Source organism: Eulemur rufifrons, chromosome 19 (assembly GCF_041146395.1).
Source record: "Eulemur rufifrons isolate Redbay chromosome 19, OSU_ERuf_1, whole genome shotgun sequence".
Lineage (NCBI taxonomy): Eukaryota > Metazoa > Chordata > Mammalia > Primates > Lemuridae > Eulemur > Eulemur rufifrons.
In genome coordinates, this window is record NC_091001.1 from 83,460,911 (window position 1) to 83,482,287 (window position 21,377).

General features: G+C 34.9%; 2 protein-coding genes across 2 annotated transcripts in view; one reads left to right on the plus strand and one right to left on the minus strand.

Moving 5' to 3' along the window:
- LOC138399822 (large ribosomal subunit protein eL39-like) overlaps positions 1-21,377 on the plus strand; it is a 196,972-nt gene that overhangs the window by 123,414 nt on the left and 52,181 nt on the right. The window lies entirely within an intron of this gene.
- EML4 (EMAP like 4) overlaps positions 1-21,377 on the minus strand; it is a 150,258-nt gene that overhangs the window by 35,562 nt on the left and 93,319 nt on the right. Inside the window, exons 8-12 of the mRNA XM_069494487.1 lie at positions 12,312-12,435; positions 10,894-11,043; positions 8,259-8,328; positions 6,572-6,682; positions 4,202-4,297 (exon numbers count right to left, since the gene is read on the minus strand). Coding sequence (XP_069350588.1) covers positions 4,202-4,297; positions 6,572-6,682; positions 8,259-8,328; positions 10,894-11,043; positions 12,312-12,435 — 551 coding nt within the window. The remainder of the gene's footprint in view (positions 1-4,201; positions 4,298-6,571; positions 6,683-8,258; positions 8,329-10,893; positions 11,044-12,311; positions 12,436-21,377) is intronic.

The window sequence follows — 21,377 nt, forward strand, 5'->3', positions numbered from 1 at the left end:
ATTCGATGTCCTTATATCACCACCTATGTTATCTATTTATAGAAACTTTGCACTAGAAAAACATTTATATGAATTATATGGCTTTAGATTATTTTAATTTCTTGCACATTCAGGAAAATATGCTAAAACTATAAATTCCTAGAGCAATATAAATTCTGTCTTAAAGACACTACCCTTTTTTTTTTTTATTTTTTTTGAGACAGAGTCTCGCTCTGTTGCCCTGGCCAGAGTGCCGTAGCGTCAGCCTAGCTCACAGCAACCTCAAACTCCTGGGCTTAAGTAATCCTTCTGCCTCAGCCTCCCAGGTAGCTGGGAATACAGGCATGCACCACCGTGCCCGGCTAATTTTTTCTACATATATTTTTAGTTGTCCATATAATTTCTTTATATTTTTAGTAGAGACAGGGTCTCGCTCTTGCTCAGGCTGGTCTCAAACTCCTGACCTCCTGCCTCGGCCTCCCAGAGTGCTAGGATTGCAGGCGTGAGCCACCACGCCCGGCCAAAACACTACCATTTTGATAAAAAAGAAACAGTCTTATCTTTCTTTGTACTGTTATTATGGACTATTCATTCATTCAACAAAATATTACTATTAATAATTTATAGACTCATCCTTCTGGTTGAAGCCTTAAAAAGTAGATTTAGAATGGTCACTACTGATTCCTATAGAAACAAAAACAAAAACAGAAGAATTCCAAAAGAGCTATAATTTTATACTCTCTTTCCTCAAAAACTTAGAAAAGAGAGGAATTTAAAACACTTATAGTAAAAAGGTAAGAAAACAGGCATAAGAGTCACAAAAGAATTACAAGGATAGTTTTTCATTAAAATGATCTAAACTGAGGGTATTATTTCTAAAACAATATATTTCTGTAATTTCAGTAAATCATAAATTCTCACTAAATTGATATTTTATGGTAAAATCACCTACTGAAACTTAACAGTGAGGTAAAACCTACCTACATGCCCATAAAGCTGTTTATGGCTAGTTGGTGTTTACTTGTAGGATGATCATTAATGCCCATTTTTGAACATACCAAAGAACTTTATGTATATGGAAGTGTTTCTTTTTTGCAAACCAACATAATAAACATGATAATCTTATGAACAAAATGAATTAAACATACATTTTACATTATTATATTAATAAAATGATACTAATCATATGAAGAGTTGATCTAAATTTTTTTCTCTTCCCACAGTTTCAGTATTTCCACAAATTTTACATTTCTGTTACTAACATTTGGGCAGAGGGCCTTTGCACAAGCACACAAATAAAATCCACCTAATAAAATCTAATCTGAGTGCCTTTTCTAACTAGAATTCAGGTATTAAAATGAAGGAAAAGGATAGCATATTGTTGTTATATAATTCTCCACAGTGTAGTATGGAACTATATATATTTAGCAGGTCTAAGTAGATTTTAAATATAATGTGGTAGTCCCAAAGCAAAAATTAGTTATATCTCCTCCAGAACAATGAAGTCTTTTGAAGGTTGACTGGATTAGTCCTTAGTTTTCACCTGGACAAAAATCAGAACCACTTGATGGCTGAATCTTCTGTCAAACTGAGATATCAAGTTATTATAAAATTATTATAATTACAAAGAGTCCCAATATACAACCCATGGTGTTAGTGATGAGATAGTCAAGACATAAATTGAAGTAATCTATAAAATTAAATCACTTTGTATATGAGCTTTGCCTTACAGAATATTTTAACTTTTTATTGATGTATAATACATACATATAAAAGCACACAAATTCTAATAGCTTGATAAATTATTACAGATTGAACACACCTCTCTGTACAGCATCCAGAGGAAGAGACAAAACATTACTAACACTCCAGAAACACCCCAGATCCCCTTTCCAGTCACTATCTCCCCCACCTATTCAATTAACCATTATTCTGACTTCTAGCAGCACAAATTAGTTTTGTCTGTTTTACTTAAATGAAATCATACATAATGTATTCCTCCTCCTCCATGTCTGGTTTATTTTCTCAATATTACATTTGGATCCATTCATGTTTGGTGCATACAGTTGTAATGTGTTCATTCGACTTGCTGTATGGCATTCTTTTGTATGAAAACCACATTATTGATTTATCCATTCTTCTGATGATGGGCATTAGGGTAGTTTCCACTTTTTTGGCTACCATAAATAGCATCACTATTTGTCTTCTAGTGAACATGTGTATATATTTCTGCTGGGTTTATATACCAAGAGAGGAACAGGATGGGTCAGAGAGTATGAACATGTTCAACCTTAGTAGGTAATGCCAAACAGTTTTCCTAAATGGCTGTACCAACTTACATGCCCAGCAGCAGTGTATGAGAGTTCCAATGCCTCTGCATCCTCACCAACCTTGGTATTTTTTTCTTTTTCATGTAAACTATTTTTGTAGATACAGATGGTATATCCCACTGTGGTTTTAATTTGAATTTTATTGATCGCTCATGAGGTTAAGTACCTTTTCATATGCTTGTTAATCATCTGAACAACCCAGTTTTGTGAAATACCTGTTGAAGTCTTCTGCTATTTAAAAAAATTGGATTGTCTTTTTCTTACAGAAGTATAGTTGTTCTTTATTCAGAACATGAGAGTTTTGCTGGAAATAAGTATTGCAAATATTTTCTCACACTCTTAAAGGTACCTTTTGATGAAAATAAGTTCTTAATATAATTTATCATTTCTCCCTTTTATAATTAGTACTTTGTATGTCTCGTTTAAGAAATCTGCTTATGAAGGTGTTCTCCTATATTTTCTTCTAAGAGCTTTATTGTTTTTTACCTTTCACGCTCAGATCCATAATCCATCTAAAACTGATTTTGTGAATGCTGTAAGGTAGGGGTCAAGCTTAACTTTTCTTCATATGTATATCCAATTAATCCAGCACCTTCACTGAAAACATTATTCTTTGCCCACTGCATTGCCACCTTTGCCATAAATTAAGCACTGATTTGTGTAGGCTGTTTCTAGATTCTCTATTCTCTTCCATTGATCTGTCTATCCTTCTACCACAATGTCTTAATTAGATGTCTTGATATTTCATAGTTTAAGTTCTCCAAGTTTATTCTTTTTCTTCACAATTGTCTTCACTATTCTTCCCCTTCATATTTCCATATATATTCAGTTTGTCAACTTCCATAAAAATTCAGGCAGGCATTTTAGACTATGTTGAATAGTCTAAAATGTATACAGGTTGAACGTATAGATCAGTATGTAGAGAAGTGACATCTTTACTGTCTTCTACCTATGATTATGCAAATCCCTTCTTCTTAATTAGGTCTTTCAAAATTTCATCAGTAAGGTTTTAAAGTTGCCTTTCTGAATTTTAAACTTACATAAATTAAAAAGTTATGTATCAATTCCCCAATTCTTGTGTCTTAAGCAAGGATAGAGCCCATCCATAGCAGAATAAGGTCAATGCACAGGGATAAGCCCCCTCTGGCCTTTAGTAGAGAAATAACTTTTTGACAATAAGCTGAAAGCTTCAAGTTTATACAAAACAAAACTGCTAAAAAAGAGAAAAGGTGGAGAGAAATATGTTATTTAAGATTAAGAGTATGGCAAGTACGTCACAGGCCTCTCAAAGCCATTTTGTCACTATGAATTCTCTCCCAGTCAGAGGAAGACGACCATTTCTGACCCGTATAAATGCAGCTGCAACGCTAACTTTACACTCTCTTCCTGCAACTTATAGCCTGATCCACACAAAGGGATCAACTCTATTCTACAGCAATTATAAATGCTATAGCATTTTCCATAATAATCTTACAAACCTAATTAAGACTAGAAAACTTACTACATAAGCCCTTCAGTTACATCAGCCATATTCCTATGGCTGAATTTTTCTTCTAGATTTCCAAAGCTTTAAAGATTGAATAAAATTACATATTAAAGAAGTAGTAGCCAAGTAGAGTGTCCGATCTTAATTTTGAAGCTAGATATCCATCTACTTTGGCTTTTCAGCAGCACAATGTTGTCTGAAATACTAACATTGCTTCAAGTTGCTTGATTATTTTTATCTTGTGTAACTGTAATGTTAATACCATAAGACAAATCAATAAATCTGATAAATATGGCTAGTGGATTTGCTCTTGCAACTTAAGGATATGCAATACAGTTTCAAATACCTGCAAAACAAATAATGTACTCTAAAAGATAACACTCAATTAAAAAATTTTTTCATTTACCTTTATTTCTGCTCCTTTTGATTTTTTCTGCCAGTCCCATACAGTAAGCATATGCTCATTGGAGTCATCGATAACACATAAATGAACACCTGAATCCTAAAGAAAAATCAAGTAAAGGCATTAAAAAATTCCTGGATAAGGCTGACTTTCTAAGAAAGAAATACCATATTATTAAAACTGTCAACAGTAAGATAATCCAAAACCCTTTAAACTCATTGTTCTTTGAAACATAAGGATCATATTATTTCCTAAAATTGTATTTTCCTCAGAAATACAAAGATTCTTTTAAAAATATATTTTCTATTTAAAATTTTTTTCCCCTGGGTTGATTTCTACTTGCCATCTGGCCACTTGTACTATTCAGAGATGGCAATTAATTTTGAGGATATCCTAGTCCCTTCAGCATCTTATGCTTCCTTCTTGCTTCTTGTATTAACGTATATTCCTTTGAGGTAGGCAGGAAGAATTGTACATAATTTCATAACTTTGTTCCTGACTAAATTTTGATAGTTTGATGAAATAAGCTATAATTAATGGCTACTTTAAAGTTTGTTGATTACAGTTTTCTGTGCTATACCTGTTTACATTAACGTGAATACACAAGTAAAAAAACATAATTAAATTCCTATTTTTCTGAAACCATTTTCATTCACGTAATTTAAGCCTCTCAGTTTAAGGAAAACTATGGATGATACTGAACAATTTTTTTTCTAGTACCATTTGTTGTATATGCCTTGCAATGTCTATGGAACAAAGATTATAGTGAACAGTGAACAGTGAGAGGCACCCAGCAAAGGCAGAAGTTACTCTCTTCTCCTTACCATTCTCTTACCCCATATTGGAACGATTATCAGAAAAGTTAGAGTATAAGGCAATTCAAGACAGTCTTAACACTGTAACAATGGTATCAACAACCAGACAACAGTTCTTGCTATAGAGATTTTTAAGGAAAAAAAGAGTAAAAGTATTTCCTTTCTGTCCTCTTATCTCCTTTTCTAAACACCTTTCTCCCAATTCCTGACTGGATGGACTCTTGACATTCAGTGTCTTCAAGCTGGCAAAGTTCCTAAATTCACCCAAATTTATCTTTCTGCTCTAAAAGCATCCTTTCCTCCATATTTCACAAAACTCCCATAATCCAGAATACAGCTGCTGACAGCTAAGAACTGAAGAGATAATATGAATACATTCTAAAGCTAATATACTCTAAAGCTGTGGTTCTCAACCCCTAGGCTGGTATTGGTCTGTGGCCTGTTAGGAACTGGGCCGCAGAGCAGATGAGCTTTGGGGTGGGGCGAGTGAAGCTTCATCTGTATTTACAGCTGCTCCCCATTGCTCACATCACTGCATAAACTCTGGCTCCTGTAAGATCAGTGGCAGCATTAGATTCTCATAGGAAGATGAACCCTATCGTAAATCGTGCATGTGAGGGATCTAGGTTGTGCGCTCCGTATGAGAATCTAATGCCTGACGATCTGAGGTGGAGCTGAGGCAGTGATGCTAGTGCTGGGGAGTGGCTGCAAATACAGATTATCATTAGCAGAGAGGTAAGACTGCACAATAAATGTAAGGTGCTTCAATCATCCCAAACCATCCATCTACCCCAGTCCGTGGAAAGACCGTCTTCCATGAAATTGGTCCCTGGTGCCAAAAAGGTTGGGGACTGCTGTTCTAAAGCATAAATGAGGCCCAACAAATTCTGGAGGGGTATTTATCTTTGAAATTGAAAAAATATGGATCCTAAAATGTAGAAGGGTACCTGCATATATAACCATAATTACATATAATTAAAAAAAAGAAGAATGTTTAAATGAGTAACATCTTGTCTTATTTTCCCCTCAGAATAAAGCCTCAAGGCTTTAGATAAGACTGCTAGACACAAAATTTTAAGCCCATGCTGTCATCAATTCAGAATCAAGATAACTAATGATTTTAGGGAATACAAAGGTTTGTTTCCATTGCTCTAATATGACACAATAAAAAGGGCAGTATTTGTGCAGAATAGGCCAAGTTTCATGTCTGTGAATTTTCTAAATAAAATAGATCTCTTCTAAGATTCCAGCTTAAGTGAAAGCACATCCCATTGCTTGTTTCTAATTATACTATGCTATGTATTATTATTCTACCCATTTCCTGCTACTCCAGTGGAATCCTATCTCAGGACAGAACAAAATTAAGAATAATTAAGTATAACATCTTGGATCCTAACTAAATCAAAGTACTTTAGTATTTAGTTAAAATGCTAGCCCTTTAGTAACAGGTAGCATCTCATTTTTCAATTCAGAATTATCACTTTATATGGATACTGAGCTTAACTTCTTTTCTGTTTTTTTGTTCAGCTTGCTTACATCTATTAAAACTGTTACTTACTGCTTTTGAAAAACTCAGGCATCCCACTCCACGCTCAAAAGTTCCAAGTCCAATAATTTGCAGTGTGGATAGACTGACTGAATCCCACACCCTGACATGGGGTTGTAGAGGCTGCAAAAACATAAGACAGAAGGACTAACTGGTATTCAGGCAAATTCAAATAAATACCACTACCACATGGAACTATCTGTCATGTTAAAAAAGTAATAAGAATGGATAAATATCTAATAAAAACTCTACTAGATTTAGACATGCCCTCAATGAATCTTGAGTATTTTCTTCTCATACTATGAAAACAAGGAAAAGACAATAGCAGCAAATAATTTATTTGTTATATGCCACATACTGTTCTAAGTATGACACATGTTAATTCATTTAATCTTCATAGTCCTATGAGTTACAGGTACTATTATAATTATTTAACAGATGAGGAAACAGACACAGAGATTTAAATAACTTGCCAAAAGTTATACAGCTACTAAAAGGTAGAGTCAGGATTCTAACTCAGGCAAATTAGTTCTGGATATTTTGCTTTTAGCATTACCTTCATTCCTAAGAAAATGATATTAAAATCAATGTCCAATAAATTGCTAAGCAAACAGTCCTTAAGTAGAATTTGGAACTGAATGAGGTCTTAGAAATCATCCAGTAGAACCTTTCTACTCCTCCTCTTTAAAGAAACTAAAGCCAAAGAATGTCAAGAGTAGTCATACATTGGCCGGGAGCGGTGGCTCACGCCTGTAATCCTAGCACTCTGGGAGGCCGAGGTGGGTGGATCGTTTGAACTCAGGAGTTCGAGACCAGCCTGAGCAAGAGCGAGACCCCATCTCTACTAAAAATAGAAAGAAATTATATGGACAGCTAAAAATATATATAGAAAAAATTAGCCGGGCATGGTGGTGCATGCCTGTAGTCCCAGTTACTTGGGAGGCTGAGACAGGAGGATCCCTTGAGCTCAGGAGTTTGAGTTGCTGTGAGCTAGGCTGACGCCACGGCACTCACTCTAGCCTGGGCAACAGAGAGAGACTCTGTCTCAAAAAAAAAAAAAAAGTAGTCATACACATGGCTAATCAATCATCATTAATATTTACTGTTGATCCTCAGAAATAAGGAATTTATTATGTAAACCAACTGAATAATATTAACTAGTAGCTGAAGCTATTTAAATGATATCAGTTCTAGTAATACAGAAAATCAAGCAGTTAACTGGATGCAGTAGTGCATGTCTGTAGTCCCAGCTACTTGGGAGGATCTCTTGAACCCAGCCTGGGAACATAGTGAGAACCTTCCCACTCCTGTCTCTAAATATAATAAATAAATAAATGAATAAAATAAAATAAAACCAAGAGGTCCACCAACTAAGGGAAACTGCAGTACCTTCTAGCAGAAATTGATAAGTTATTCTATGTAAAGAAAAATATAATGAGTATATCAGTCCTCTCATTTTTACAGGCATATAGTTTCCTTAGGGAGAACATTTATTTTTTAGAAAAAATATTTTAAGTAGTATGATTTCCTTTTGTTTTTTGAAGTGTTCTTAGGTTCTAACATGTTTTTTCCTTGCTCATAGTAGAAGTTCTTTAAATTTTAAAAGAATAAAATAATTGAGTTGTGGTTAAAATTACAGTCAATCCCAATCTAATAGCAATGTCCCTAGGTACAGAATGTATCACACTGTGCCACTCACCCTTCCATCTTTATCCACGCCAGCTATCTGTCCAGTTGCAATCCTCATTTTGTCAGGATGTATAGCAAGGCTAAAAAGCAGTGTTTAACAACAATTTTAAATACAGGAAAATAGCAGAAACGTACCTTTGTATTGACATTTTCAAACCAATAGTTTTTAGTCGTTAAAAAACTCATTTTGACATACTTGTTTTCTTAAGCAAATCAAACACCATTATCTGAAGATTTCTAAGTTTTCATTTGTGCCTTTTCTTTGTTAAGCTGAACGAATTAATGGAACACTAAATGCAAAGAAAATACCACAACTGTGGCATGCTAACAAATTAAACTCTTTTCATTTGTTCAAGTACCTTTCTAGTCCATGCACATATGTATACATATTCATATGGTTTTATTATAGTGAAGATGCAATATTGTACTGTGTAATTTTAACCTATTAAAACATAAGCATTTTTTCATTTTCCTACATAATTCTTTAACATTATTGTTAAACATATTAACAGCTCTACCCCATCTTTTAGGCCAATTCTACTTTTCTACAAAACTTCAGTGAACATCTTCACACACAGTGCCTTCAACCTTTTAATTAGTTCTTAATGCTAAGAAGTTAAACTTGGGGCAAGGAATTTTTAAGTAAAAATGAAAAGCAGTGTATCATATGTGCCCAAATTGCTCACAGTACACATATAAGTGACTAGCAAAATTTTAAAAATGATGTCTTCGTGTCCTTACCTAGACTCTATATCTTGCAACCAAGTTGTAAGCTTCATATAAGAATATGCATTTTTTTGTTTCTTTGTATGTATTGCTCATTATTTTCCCAAAGAGTAGTATCAATTTAAATTGTCATAAAAATAAAAATGTTCTAAAAGTTTCACAAGTTCCCCATACTAAGAATTATATCTTTTAAAATGTTTCAATAATTTAATTGCTATAAATGGTATCTTGTTTTAATTTCTTTGATTAAGAGGCTAGAGTTTACCAATATGTTTCTTTAAACAATTCCATTTCTTATTTAAATAGTTTATGTCCTGTATTGAGGTCAACTACATTAAAGGTAACTAAAAATTAAACACATTAACATCTTGCCTCTCTTTTTTTCCCCCTCTCTGCTGCTTGAATCAGAATCAGATCTCTTTAAACAAAATTTTAAATTAAAATTTCTGAATTAGTTAATACATTTGCATGATTCAACTATCAACAGCTACAAAAGATATACTGAGAAGTCTCTTTGCCACTGCCACATCTGCTAAGATCTCATCAACTTTACCCCTTTATCCCTACCCACTGCAGCTCCTACTCAGGTGTAATTAGTTTCTTTTTATTAATAATTCTAGGAAATTTTTACATACGTGGAAAGCCAAGATAAACATTTACTTTCCACCTCTTTTTTTACACAAATGGTAGAACACTGTGCACATTCTCCTGCTCTTAAATATTTGTATTTAGGAATATATCTTAGGGATCTTTCCAATTAATACATAAAGCACTTCCTCATTTTCTTCCCAGTTACATGGTGACCTACGGGCACACCACAACCTCACTAGTTCCCAACCAAAAGATATTTAGGCTGTTTATAATCTTTACTAGCACAAACAATGCTGCAATAAATAATTCCACACATATATGATTCTGCAAGTGTAAAAGGCAGTATTTTAATTATCTCTAAAAATTCGACATTCATATATTTTAATAGTTGCCACAACAGTACAGACATAACAGAGGTTTTTTTTTTTTTTTTTTTGGAGACAGAGTCTTGCTCTTTTGCCCGGGCTAGAGTGCCAAGGCGTCAGCCTAGCTCACAGCAACCTCAAACTCCTGGGCTCAAGCAATCCTTCTGCCTCAGTCTCCCAAGTTACTGGGACTACAGGCATGCGCCAACATGTCCAGCTATTTTTCTATATGTATTTTTAGTTGTCCAGATAATTTCTTTCTATTTTTTAGTAGAGACGGGGTCTTGCTCTTGCTCAGGCTGGTCTCGAACTCCTGACCTTGAGCAATCCTCCCGCCTTGGCCTCCCGGAGTGCTAGGATTACAGGCGTGAGCCACCACGCCCGGCCAAAAGAAGGTTTTAAATGTTGGAAAACAATAGATTTAAGGAATAAATTTAGCTAAAGAACAAATTTATTGAGTTTAAATGCCTAAACATTTAAAAGGGTTCTCATATTTTTACAGTTTGATATCCTATGGGATACTTTTATGATCCTTATTTAGTCATGATTTCTTTCTTCCAGAAACAAAAGTCTTAAGCCCCAAATTTATATACAAAGGACAAATCCTCAATAAATCTTGAGTAACCGATAATCACTCTCAGAAGTGTGAAAAAGTCCAGTCTGCCCCACATATATTTCATACTATAAACCAAAGAAGAAAAGGGCTATAAGGGATTTGAGAAAGCAGAAGTTCTAACTGAGATTTATGGGAGGTATATTTTATTGCTGCTGCTACCACAACCACCATTTTGGAGGACTTCTAAGTCCCTTTTTTTTTCTTTTTAAATATATTCTACAGAATGCCCATAATATCCCTACATTCTGCACTTTCTCTAAGAAATCATTTTCAATAAAACCCAAATTTAAAAAATTAAAAATGAGGGCATGAAAGAACAAAATAAAACAATGTTAAATGATACCAACCATTTCACACAGTCTGTATGACCCAGGTAATGTCGTTGAGTTCTCTCCTCATAATTAAATAGTACTACTACTGATGCAATGAAATAAACTATTTCCCCGGTAGGAAGAAGGTAAACATTAGCTCTACAGTCCTTTCCTCGATAACCATATCTTAAAAGAAAAAGAGTCAAGGTTTTTAATAATTTTCAAGGTGTTAAATTAACAATTTTTTCGCAGATACTTAAAGGAATCAGGAAGGTATAATGAAAAGAGGACTGGACTAGACCTAGAAAACTCATGTCCTGCCATTATACCTTGTGCAACCCTGAGTCTTTTAATATGTTTAAATCTTAGTTTTCTCACTCACCAGACAAATGTAGAGTCCCTAATACGTACCAGGCACAGTGCTGAACATGCAATTCTGAACAAAGCAAACAAGGAGCCTATGTCCCTGGAACTTATGCTCTGGCAAAGAAGACAGAAATAATCACCAAATAAATAATTACAAATTGTGGAAAGAAAAATGACAGGATGCTAGGAGAAAGCATACATGAAGGACCTAGCTTAGATGGAGAGAGAAGGGAAGGAACAAAGTAGGACTATCTGATATTTATGCTGGATCTAAATGATGAATAAGGGACAGGCAGGCACAGTTTGATAGGCAGAATGTTTGTTATAAGTAAGTTGTACAGAATTACAGGATTGGTGAGTTTTTCCAGGCCTATTTCTGCCTAAAGGAAGAATCAAGAGATGTGGGAGGAGGTGTAGGAGAATGGAGGCAGATAGCAAAGTTCAAACTATTAGCTCCTGTCTGCTTCCCTAAGTTTCTTAGAGGTTCTAAGAGAAGTGAGAATTTCTAGATGAAATTAGGAGAGATCTGTTTCAAACCACCATTTAAAAAAAAAAAAAAGTCTGGCTGAGAAGTTAATTCTGAAATTAGAATCAGCCTTGTTAATTTGAGCTCCTAATAAGATGATTCATACCATATTTAGTTTCACAGGTTACAAAATGTTTAACTAATGTTTTCTTATTTAATTCTTAAAACAGCCCTGTAAGGTAGGGGTTATTAGCCCCTTTTATAAGTGAAGAAAGTTACGGTTCATAGGGAGTGAGTGGCAGGGCCAAAACTCGAACACTAGTCTTCCAATTCCAGTCCAGTGTCTTTTCTACTACACCACAAGTACCTGCCGTGATGCTCATGAAATACCTGTTTGCCCTTTCAGAAGACATTAATTTTGATGGCTTTGCATTGCTAATAGCAAAATAAATATGTGAAAGGATTAGAGATGATATCTTCTTTTAAGTTTCTCTAGTGGTGGTTATGTTCCTTATATTTACTTTTGTGGTACAAAGACAATTTTAATAGAGATTAGGTAAACTTATTTTTCTTAAACTAGAGACAAAGCAAACAAATTTGCTGCCATGATAGAGAAGGATACACCCACTCCAGTTTGAGCTTCTCAGGAGGCAGTTCTGTTCTGATGTCATCATAGTTGTCAACATCAGAAGGAATGAACATTGTAATTGGCCGACCTCGCATAAACATTTTAACATATTCTCCTTCTGTTGAAACACAAGACAAAAATTAAGTCACATGTATTTTCTGTATAATCATAGAAAAGTGGATTATTAATGTGATACAATAAAAAACAAGACAAAAATAACTACTTCAAAGTTTTATTCTCATTATATATAACTTTTTTGTTATACAATTGTCCCTTACTGTCTATGGGGGATTGGTTCCAGGAACACCTCCCTCAAATACCAAAATCCATGGATGCTCAAGTCCCTGATATAAAATGGCACAGTATCTGCAGATGCGTGTCCTGCTGTATATTTTAAATCATCTCTAGATTACTTGTAACATTTAATGCAATGTATATGATATGTAAATAGTTGTTATACTGTATTGTTTAGGGAATAATGATAAGAAAAAAGTCTGTACATGTTTAGTACAGACAAAATTTTTTTCTGAATATTTTTGATCTGTGGTTGGTTGAATCAACAGATGTGGAATCCATGGATACAGAGGGCTGACTCACTCTCTCTCTCATATATATTATATACACATATATAAAACCAAAGTGATTCTATAAAGACCTAGTCCAAAATGCTGTAGGGAAAAACAACCTTGGCCATTTCCTTAATTGAGAATAGTTTCATAATTAATATATAATTTATCTAAGTTGACACATTTCTTCAAGGCCAGAAAGGCTGAGGTAGGAAAATACAAAAGAAAATAATTTCGTGATGGAAGTTTTTCTAATAGTTGAAAAGAAGAGAGAGATTATTTGGATAGACAACCATGTCCACCACACTACTTGATAAACCTACTGATGTTTAATGACACACAAAAAACATCACCTCACAAGCTAAAAAGCTTCTACATAGCAAAGGACACAATCAACAGAATGAAGAAGCAACCCCCAGAATAGGAGAAAGTATATGCAAATTATATATCTAGTAAGGGGTTAATCTCCAAAATATAAAAGCAATTCATGTATTTGGGATGTAGTGAATTTCATAGTAAAAAAAACTAATAACTGATTTTTAAAAATGGGCTAAGGACTTAGATAGACATTTCTCCAAAGACATAAAAATGACCAACAGGTATATGGAAAAATATTCAACATCACTAATAATCAGAAAGGTGCAAATCAAATATTATTTCATACCTATTATCAAAAAAAAAAAAGACAGCAAGTGTTGATGAGGATGTAGAGAAATTGGAACCCCTGCATGCTCCAGGTGGGAATGCAAAATGGTACAGCTGCTATGGAAGACGGGATGAAGGTTCCTCAAAAAATTAAAAACAGAACTACCATATGACCTAGCACTTCCACTACTGGGTATCTTCCAAAGAACTGAAATCAATAGATTAAAGATATTGGCACTCTATGTTCATAGCAGCACTATTCACAACAGCCAGGAAGTGGAAACAACTTAAACATCCACTGACAGATGAACAGATAATGCAAATGTGGTATACATACACAATGGAATACAATTCAGCCTTAAAAAGATAGGAAATTATGCAATGTGTGCCAACATAGATGAACCTTGAGGACATTATGCTAGGTGAAATAAACCAGTCAAAGGAGGACAAATATTGCATGATTCCATCTATATGAGGTATCTAAAATTGTCAAATTCATAGAATCAGAGTGGAATGGTGGTTACCAGGGGTTGGGGGAAGGGGAAAGGAAGTGTTAATAATCAATAGGCATGAAGTTTCAGCCAAGCAAGATGAACAAGCTCAAGAGATATGCTGTATAACACTGTACCTATAGTCAACAATAATGTGTTATACACTTCAAAATTTGTTAAGAGGGTAGATCTCATATTAAGTGTTCTTACCATAATAAAAAACAAAAACATGACCTCAGAATATACCATGAGGAGAGGAGCAAACACTTTCATAAATTCATGGAGAAGGGGACTAATAACTATGCTACTCAGCATGTGAGTGGAGCTAGAAGGTAGAGGACCAACTTCTCTTACTTTACAATTGTGCCTACAACCAGCATTGAGTCTGAACAGTTAAATTCAATTGGATTATAATACACTAAAATTTTCAAGACAGTGCTAGAAAACAGTTTTCTTAGTAGCATCACAGGTTCTAAAACATCTTTTATTTATATAAACCAATAGTTATTTATAAGATCTGCAATAGTCTAAAAGTAAAAATGTTAAAGTCTAGAATCAAATCAATCTTTTACAGAGGGAAACAATACTTCACCAGACAGATGGGACCGTTTCTTATTCCTTCAAAAACAAAAACAAAAACAAACAAAGCCCACTCATCCTGGTGATCTACATATAGGTAGACTTAATAAATGTTGATGGCAATTGTGAAAAGGTCACAAACCAACCTAAAAGGAAAGAAGTAAAGGACTAGCACAAAAGCATAGGAAATGTCTAGCAATTGCCAACTTGTTTATTATGATATGGAAATAGCATTAGAACCAGACTGAAAATATGATCATCAACCAGAGGCTAAAACAACATTAGGATCTCCACTAATGACTTAAGCTACCTAAGGAAAAGAGTACATAATAATCCAGTAGTTTATATGGTGCAAACCATGAAGAGGAAGGAAAGATAAATTATTTGCTGAATGTCTGCAAGTATTTCTTCAGTCAGATTAAAAATCATGCTTGTTATGGGTGAGAAGTTCAAGTTATTTTTATTATTGTTACTCACAGTGTGCTTGGCCTCAGGGTTTGATCTAAGAACAGGCTAAGACCTCCCACGCTATGATTTTACCACCACATGATATGTCTTTATTACTTCTGAATCTAAGAGTGGGCTCTGCTTCCTGATGATTTTTAGCATAGCTGGACTTTGATGATAAATAAATGATTAACAGCTGTAAATATCCCCCTTCTGCAATCATCCTTATCTGTACTTCCTTGTCCTTCAGTGTATATAGCTTACTCTTTTAGGTGTCAATTTATTATATAATTTTCCCTCTAGTTTTTTTTTTAAGATTATAAAAATTCGAAGGCAGATCTCCTGTCCTTTGGAATTTCTACCAGGATCTTTGATCAGAGGTGTACATCCTAAATGCTTTCTGAATGACATTTAATAGATGCTTCTATTGCCACTTAGAAGGGAAGGGGTAAGGATTAGCAACATTAAGATGAAAATGCTTTCCCTGTCTGTGCACTGGTAGTACATGTTGGAGATCAAGTATATAACTAAACAGTCTAACAATTCCTGCCAACACATTATAGTGGAAAGAACATGAGCTTTGGAAAAGACTGACCGAAATCTGAGTCCCAGCTATATGCCTTATTAGCTGTGAGACTGTGGCCTCACTTTCCTAATATGTAAAATGACAATGTTTACCACTTGGAATTGTGATTGATTAAATAAGACAACACACTGTAAAGCATAATATGAGGTCCTTGACAAATATTTATCCCCTTACCCTTGAGAAGGACTTGTGACCATTCGAAACACTGTCTAGCAATTGCTTATATAATTTAGTGCACTGTAATATCTCTTCATAAGCTTTAAAGTGACTGTCCACAAAACAGCAAGTGTAGGCAAATAAGCTAGAACTCTGCTGATTCTATTATGTACACTTTAAAACGGGTCACAAATTCATTTGTAGGAAATGCAAATGAGAGAAGTAGGAGGGCACAGAATGACTGGGGCTGGGGGCACTGGCATACACCACACTCTATCTCAGGCAGGCAGCAGCTAGTGTCAGCTCTATGAAGGACATGGGGCCAGTACTGGTTTTCTCATTTTTCAAGAGAAATAGGAAATCTGTAATTTATTGTGAAATCTCCCCAAAATGTTTCTCTCTTGTTAAAAAGGGAAAACATCGTGTGAAAACACACCTTTGGCCTGCACACAGCACACAGGTCACCAGTTTGTAAACTTTCTTTTAAGATGACAGTCTTTATCTTGGGTATCAGGTAAAATACATAGATGAAGAAGAGTCTCTTTCCTCCAGTTATTGTCAAACTCTAATTGCAAACTTTTTCTTGAGATTCTCAAGTTTCTTGATCTTACAGTCAAAGGACTTATAATCAATGTTTCTATTACCCCAATGCTACTTTCTGGCTGTGCTCACTGTAAACTACCTAGGAAAGTCAAGGATAAGGGATGGGCAGTGGGACTGATCATAGTATGAGATCAGTAACATTAATATAAAATCTGGTGGTCCAGAAAAAGAAAGTGAAATAAAGAAACTACTAAACTACCCATCTCATGACAGTTAGGAAACACAGTGTAGGGCTATCAGTATTCAATAATGAAGCTGCTGCTTACTTAAATGTAATTAATCTTAACATTTTATCTCTAATCTCAGCACCGTGAAAATTTCTGGGACTGAGAGGGAGTGAAGAGAACACAAACGTTGTGATACAGACCTTGGTTTGTATCTCAGCTTTAGAACTTACTACCTATGTTCAAACAAAATATATTATATATTCTTAGTTGAATGTAATCAGTGATTGTTTAATTATAAAAGAAGAAATTCTATAGATTATTGATAAAAGCTGTTATGTCATTTCTCTAGACACACGTGTTATTGAAACTGGATGAAATCTTAAAGCTCACCTAGTCTACCTACTTTTACAGGAGAGGAAACTAAAGCTAAGAGAGGTTAAATTAATTTTTAGACTGTGTTCCAAAATGTTATCTATTAGTTAGAACACTGGAAACATTTTCATTCTAAAATCATGTTCTAGACTTGCTCTGTCCAAAATGATAGCCATTTGTTATTGAATGCTTGGAATGTGGCTAGCCTGAATTGAGATGTGCTGGAAATGTAAAATACACACCAGATTTTGAAGACTTAGTATGAAAAAAATAAGTAAAATATTTAATTGTTTTTGGCCGGGCGCGGTGGCTCACGCCTGTAATCCTAACACTCTGGGAGGCCGAGGCGGGCGGATCACTGGAGCTCAGGAGTTCGAGACCAGCCTGAGCAAGAGTGAGACCCCGTCTCTACTAAAAAATAGAAAGAAATTATCTGGCCAACTAAAAATATATATAGAAAAAATTAGCCGGGCATGGTGGTGCATGCCTGTAGTCCCAGCTACTCGGGAGGCTGAGGCAGCAGGATCGCTTAAGCCCAGGAGTTTGAGGTTGCTGTGAGCTAGGCTGACGCCACGGCACTCACTCTAGCCCGGGCAACAGAGCGAGACTCTGTCTCAAAAAAAAAAAAAAAAAAAAAAAAAAAAATTAATTGTTTTTTATACTGATTACACATCAAAATGATACCATTTTGGCCACACAGAGTTACATAAATTAAAATCAATCTCACTTTTGACTTTTTACTTTTAAAATTTTGGCTACTAGGAAAATTTAAATTACATATGTGTTATACATTCTCCTTCTATTGGACAGTGCTGCCAAACAGTGGTGAGGTCCTCAGGCTAGTCTAGAGAAGTCCAACAAACTGACAATATAGCTTCCTTATAATCCAAATAGTACTACCTTAGGCTCTGGACCCTGACAGCTAGAGTAGAAGAGGAAAATATTTCTGCTCTATTATCTTTGGAAAGGGTGAATGTTAGGCAAAAATTTGAAATACTTGATGCTGTACTTTCCTTTCTGTGTCCTTCCCCTATACTTCCTAACACTGCCCCTTTATTTCCTCAGGTTTTGCTCTTCTACTTTAGCATCTCCCTCAGGCCACCCAATATCACAAAGTGCCCCAAATTGCAAAATGATCATCATATTCCCTAATCAAAACTCCCATCCTTTTGAGACAGTTATCTCAGGTAGTAAGAAAAGCAGTATTACTGAAAAGCAGTTATTGATTCACATTCATGTATAAATAACTAGTTACTGAAGTTATTTTTACACTTTAAGGAAGCTTATCAAAATTTATTCATCCTAGCCAGGCGCATTAGTGTGCACCTGTTGTCCCAGCTACTCAGGAAGGTGAAACAAAAGTAGGGTTTGAGCCCAAGCCTGGGCAACACAGTGAGACCCTATCTCTAAAAAAGAAAATAAAAAAAATAAAAAAAATAAACCTTTAAAAAAATGTATTCATCTTTCACGGCTTGTAACAAAGTGAAAGGAAAAATTCAGGCAGAGTGGATAAGGAAAATAGTACTGAGCATACTTCACACCAAGATCAATTCCTCCACTGCTTTTTTTAACAAAAAATCTCTGGACTTAAAAGATTTTAAAAAAGAGAAAAATTGCCTTTCAAAGACAATAGCAGAGCTTTAGGGGTTTGGACTATGACTATAATTATTTGTGTAATGGGTGCTATCTGCAGAAAGCCTTCTGAACTTCTAGAATGCTTACAATTTTTTTCTCCCAAAAGTTTCCACTTTAAGTATCCATTTTTACTTATATTTTACAATCTTTAGAACTAAACAGCCTTTCCAATATTGGAATTTGAGTTTTATATTTAACTAAAATGGTGCAGTGTGTGATGCTACTTAAACCCTCTAAACAAACACAAAATTAAAGAATATTTAATTAGTTTGAGCCTTTTTTTAGGATAGTTCTACTAGTTCTATTCTCCCAAACCAGAGAGTCAAAGAACAGATGGATAACCAAAATGTAGAAATATTAACTAAAATTTTATAGAAAGTGACAAAGATCATTTTTGGAAGGCTAAAGCTTTTCTTAAAAGTATTTTTTTCAAACAAAAGATTTCAAGTCCCAGTTAATGACCCAGTTATTTTACAGTTATAATTAATATTTTAAAATTTCTATGAAACAATGTAATCTGTAAAGATGTCTGGATATTGAACAGGGAAATTGATTTGTATTAATTATCATAAAGCCTAAATTTCACCCCCTTTCAATGGTCTAGCTGTAAAAATAGATCATAAAATATAGATTTCTCCAAATTAAAAAAAAAAGGGACTTTAGGAAGATATAATCTAACCTTATTTCACAGATTTAAAAAATTCCTAGTTACTGTGCTTGCCAAGTATTATGCAGTTAGTTTTACTAGCTAGGACAAAACCCAGGTCTAAAAAATTTGACCAAGTACTAAGTAAGTGCTTGCTATCTTAATTTTCCTTGTTCTATAGGCAGAGTTCTTTTTTTTTTTTTTTTTTTTTTGGAGACAGAGTCTCACTCTGTTGCCCAGGCTAGAGTGAGTGCCATGGCGTCAGCCTAGCTCACAGCAACCTCAAACTCCTGAGCTCAAGCGATCCTCCTGTCTCAGCCTCCCGAGTAGCTGGGACTACAGGCATGCACCACCATGCCCGGCTAATTTTTTCTATATACATTTTTAGCTGTCCATATAATTTCTTTCTATTTTTAGTAGAGATGGGGTCTCGCTCTTGCTCAGGCTGGTCTCGAACTCCTGAGCTCAAACGATCCGCCCACCTTGGCCTCTCAGAGTGCTAGGATTACAGGCGTGAGCCACCGCGCCCGGCCCTGAATTCTTAATTACATGGGAGTGAGGGGGAACACACAATGAAAGTATAAAAGACATGCACCTAACCCCTTAGGAGCTTACATCAGAGCTATAACCAAGTCTTGTGTACCTGCTTATCAACTGATACTAATTACAATCATAATCCAACTTACCGTTACCTACTTTCTTGACTCTAAACCTCCTTTAATCAGATTTCTCTTTGCTGTTTTGTTTATAATTCTGTCATAAACTTACTTGAAAATATCAGAAATAAGTATTTGCTTAAGCATTTTATTAATACATTGTTTTTACTGCCTGAAAAAGGCTTTCTTTGGGAAATGGTGGGGGAAAAAGTCCATTCCAACAATATCACACATATAAAATTTCTAAAAGACTTGCTATATTGCTGAAAACTTTTTTGTAGGCAAAATATGGTGGTATTTTAAAAACTCCCTGAAATCACTAAAGAATTATTTTAAGCATGAAATAAATGAAAAAGCCTTTCACTTTATGATTATACCAAGTTGGACTTAATTTTTTAAAAATAAGAAATTCAAAGAAGAAACTTCAAATGTCAAAATATTTATTTTATTCCTCTTGCTTTGCTTTCTTAAATAACTTATAGTAGGAAGAGAATCAGGAGGCTCCAGTAGAACATTTAAGAACCTGTATATAAAACTCTGATTAAATAGGATTAATAATAGGCTTCAACTTTATTTTTTTTTTTTTGTTTTTCCTTTTTAAAAAAAATCTCTTTTCTTCTGCCCGTGGACATAGATTAATGTTTTATTTCTTAAAAAACAAAAACAAAAAACCAACCCTGAGTGAAGTAAAGCAAAATGTGAAGATCTGATAAATCTGGGTGCTCAGAATATGGGTGCTCATCATATTAGTTACATGCATTTTTAGAAAGATTAAAATAATTCACAATCTTTATTTAAAAAAAAAAAAAAAACCACAGTAACTGCCACATGAATTGTATGTAACTCACACTAGTTTTGAGCCTGGGGCCTGGTAAAGCACATGAAGACTCAATTCTCCAAAACAAATTCAGTAAGTATTCTGTGAGTCACATACAACTCAATTGGCATGCAGTATAAAAACTGATTCTAGCGCCGCATGAGTTGTGTATAATTCATGCACACAAAACAATAAAAAGTAACAAAGTTTTCATTAAAGGAGAAATGATCATTTTGTTTTCGAAGTTTTTATTCTATTTTTATAAAAAAAATACTGTAGCTCCAGGGAAAAAAATTTATTTTTTCTAGTGTGGCAGTCAATGTGTTAAGACAGTGGTCCCCAACCTTTTTGGCACCAGGGACCAGTTTCATGGAAGACAATTTTTCCACGGATGGAGGGGTGGGAAGGATGGAGCTCAGGTGGTGAGTCATGGGGAGTGGCTGTAAATACATACGAAGCTTCATTCGCTTGTCCGCTGCTCCCCAGTGGTTCCTAAGTTTCATGGAAGACGATTTTTCCACGGGGGTGGGGGCTGGGGGGGTCAGTGGGGTGGGAGTGGGGGCAGCAGAGCCATATTGGGGATCACAGTGTTAAGAGATAAAGTCTTGCTCTGTTGCTAAGGCTGGAGTGCAGTGCCGCGATCATCCCTCACTGCAACCTTTAACTCCTGGCCTCAAGTGATCCTCCTGCCTCA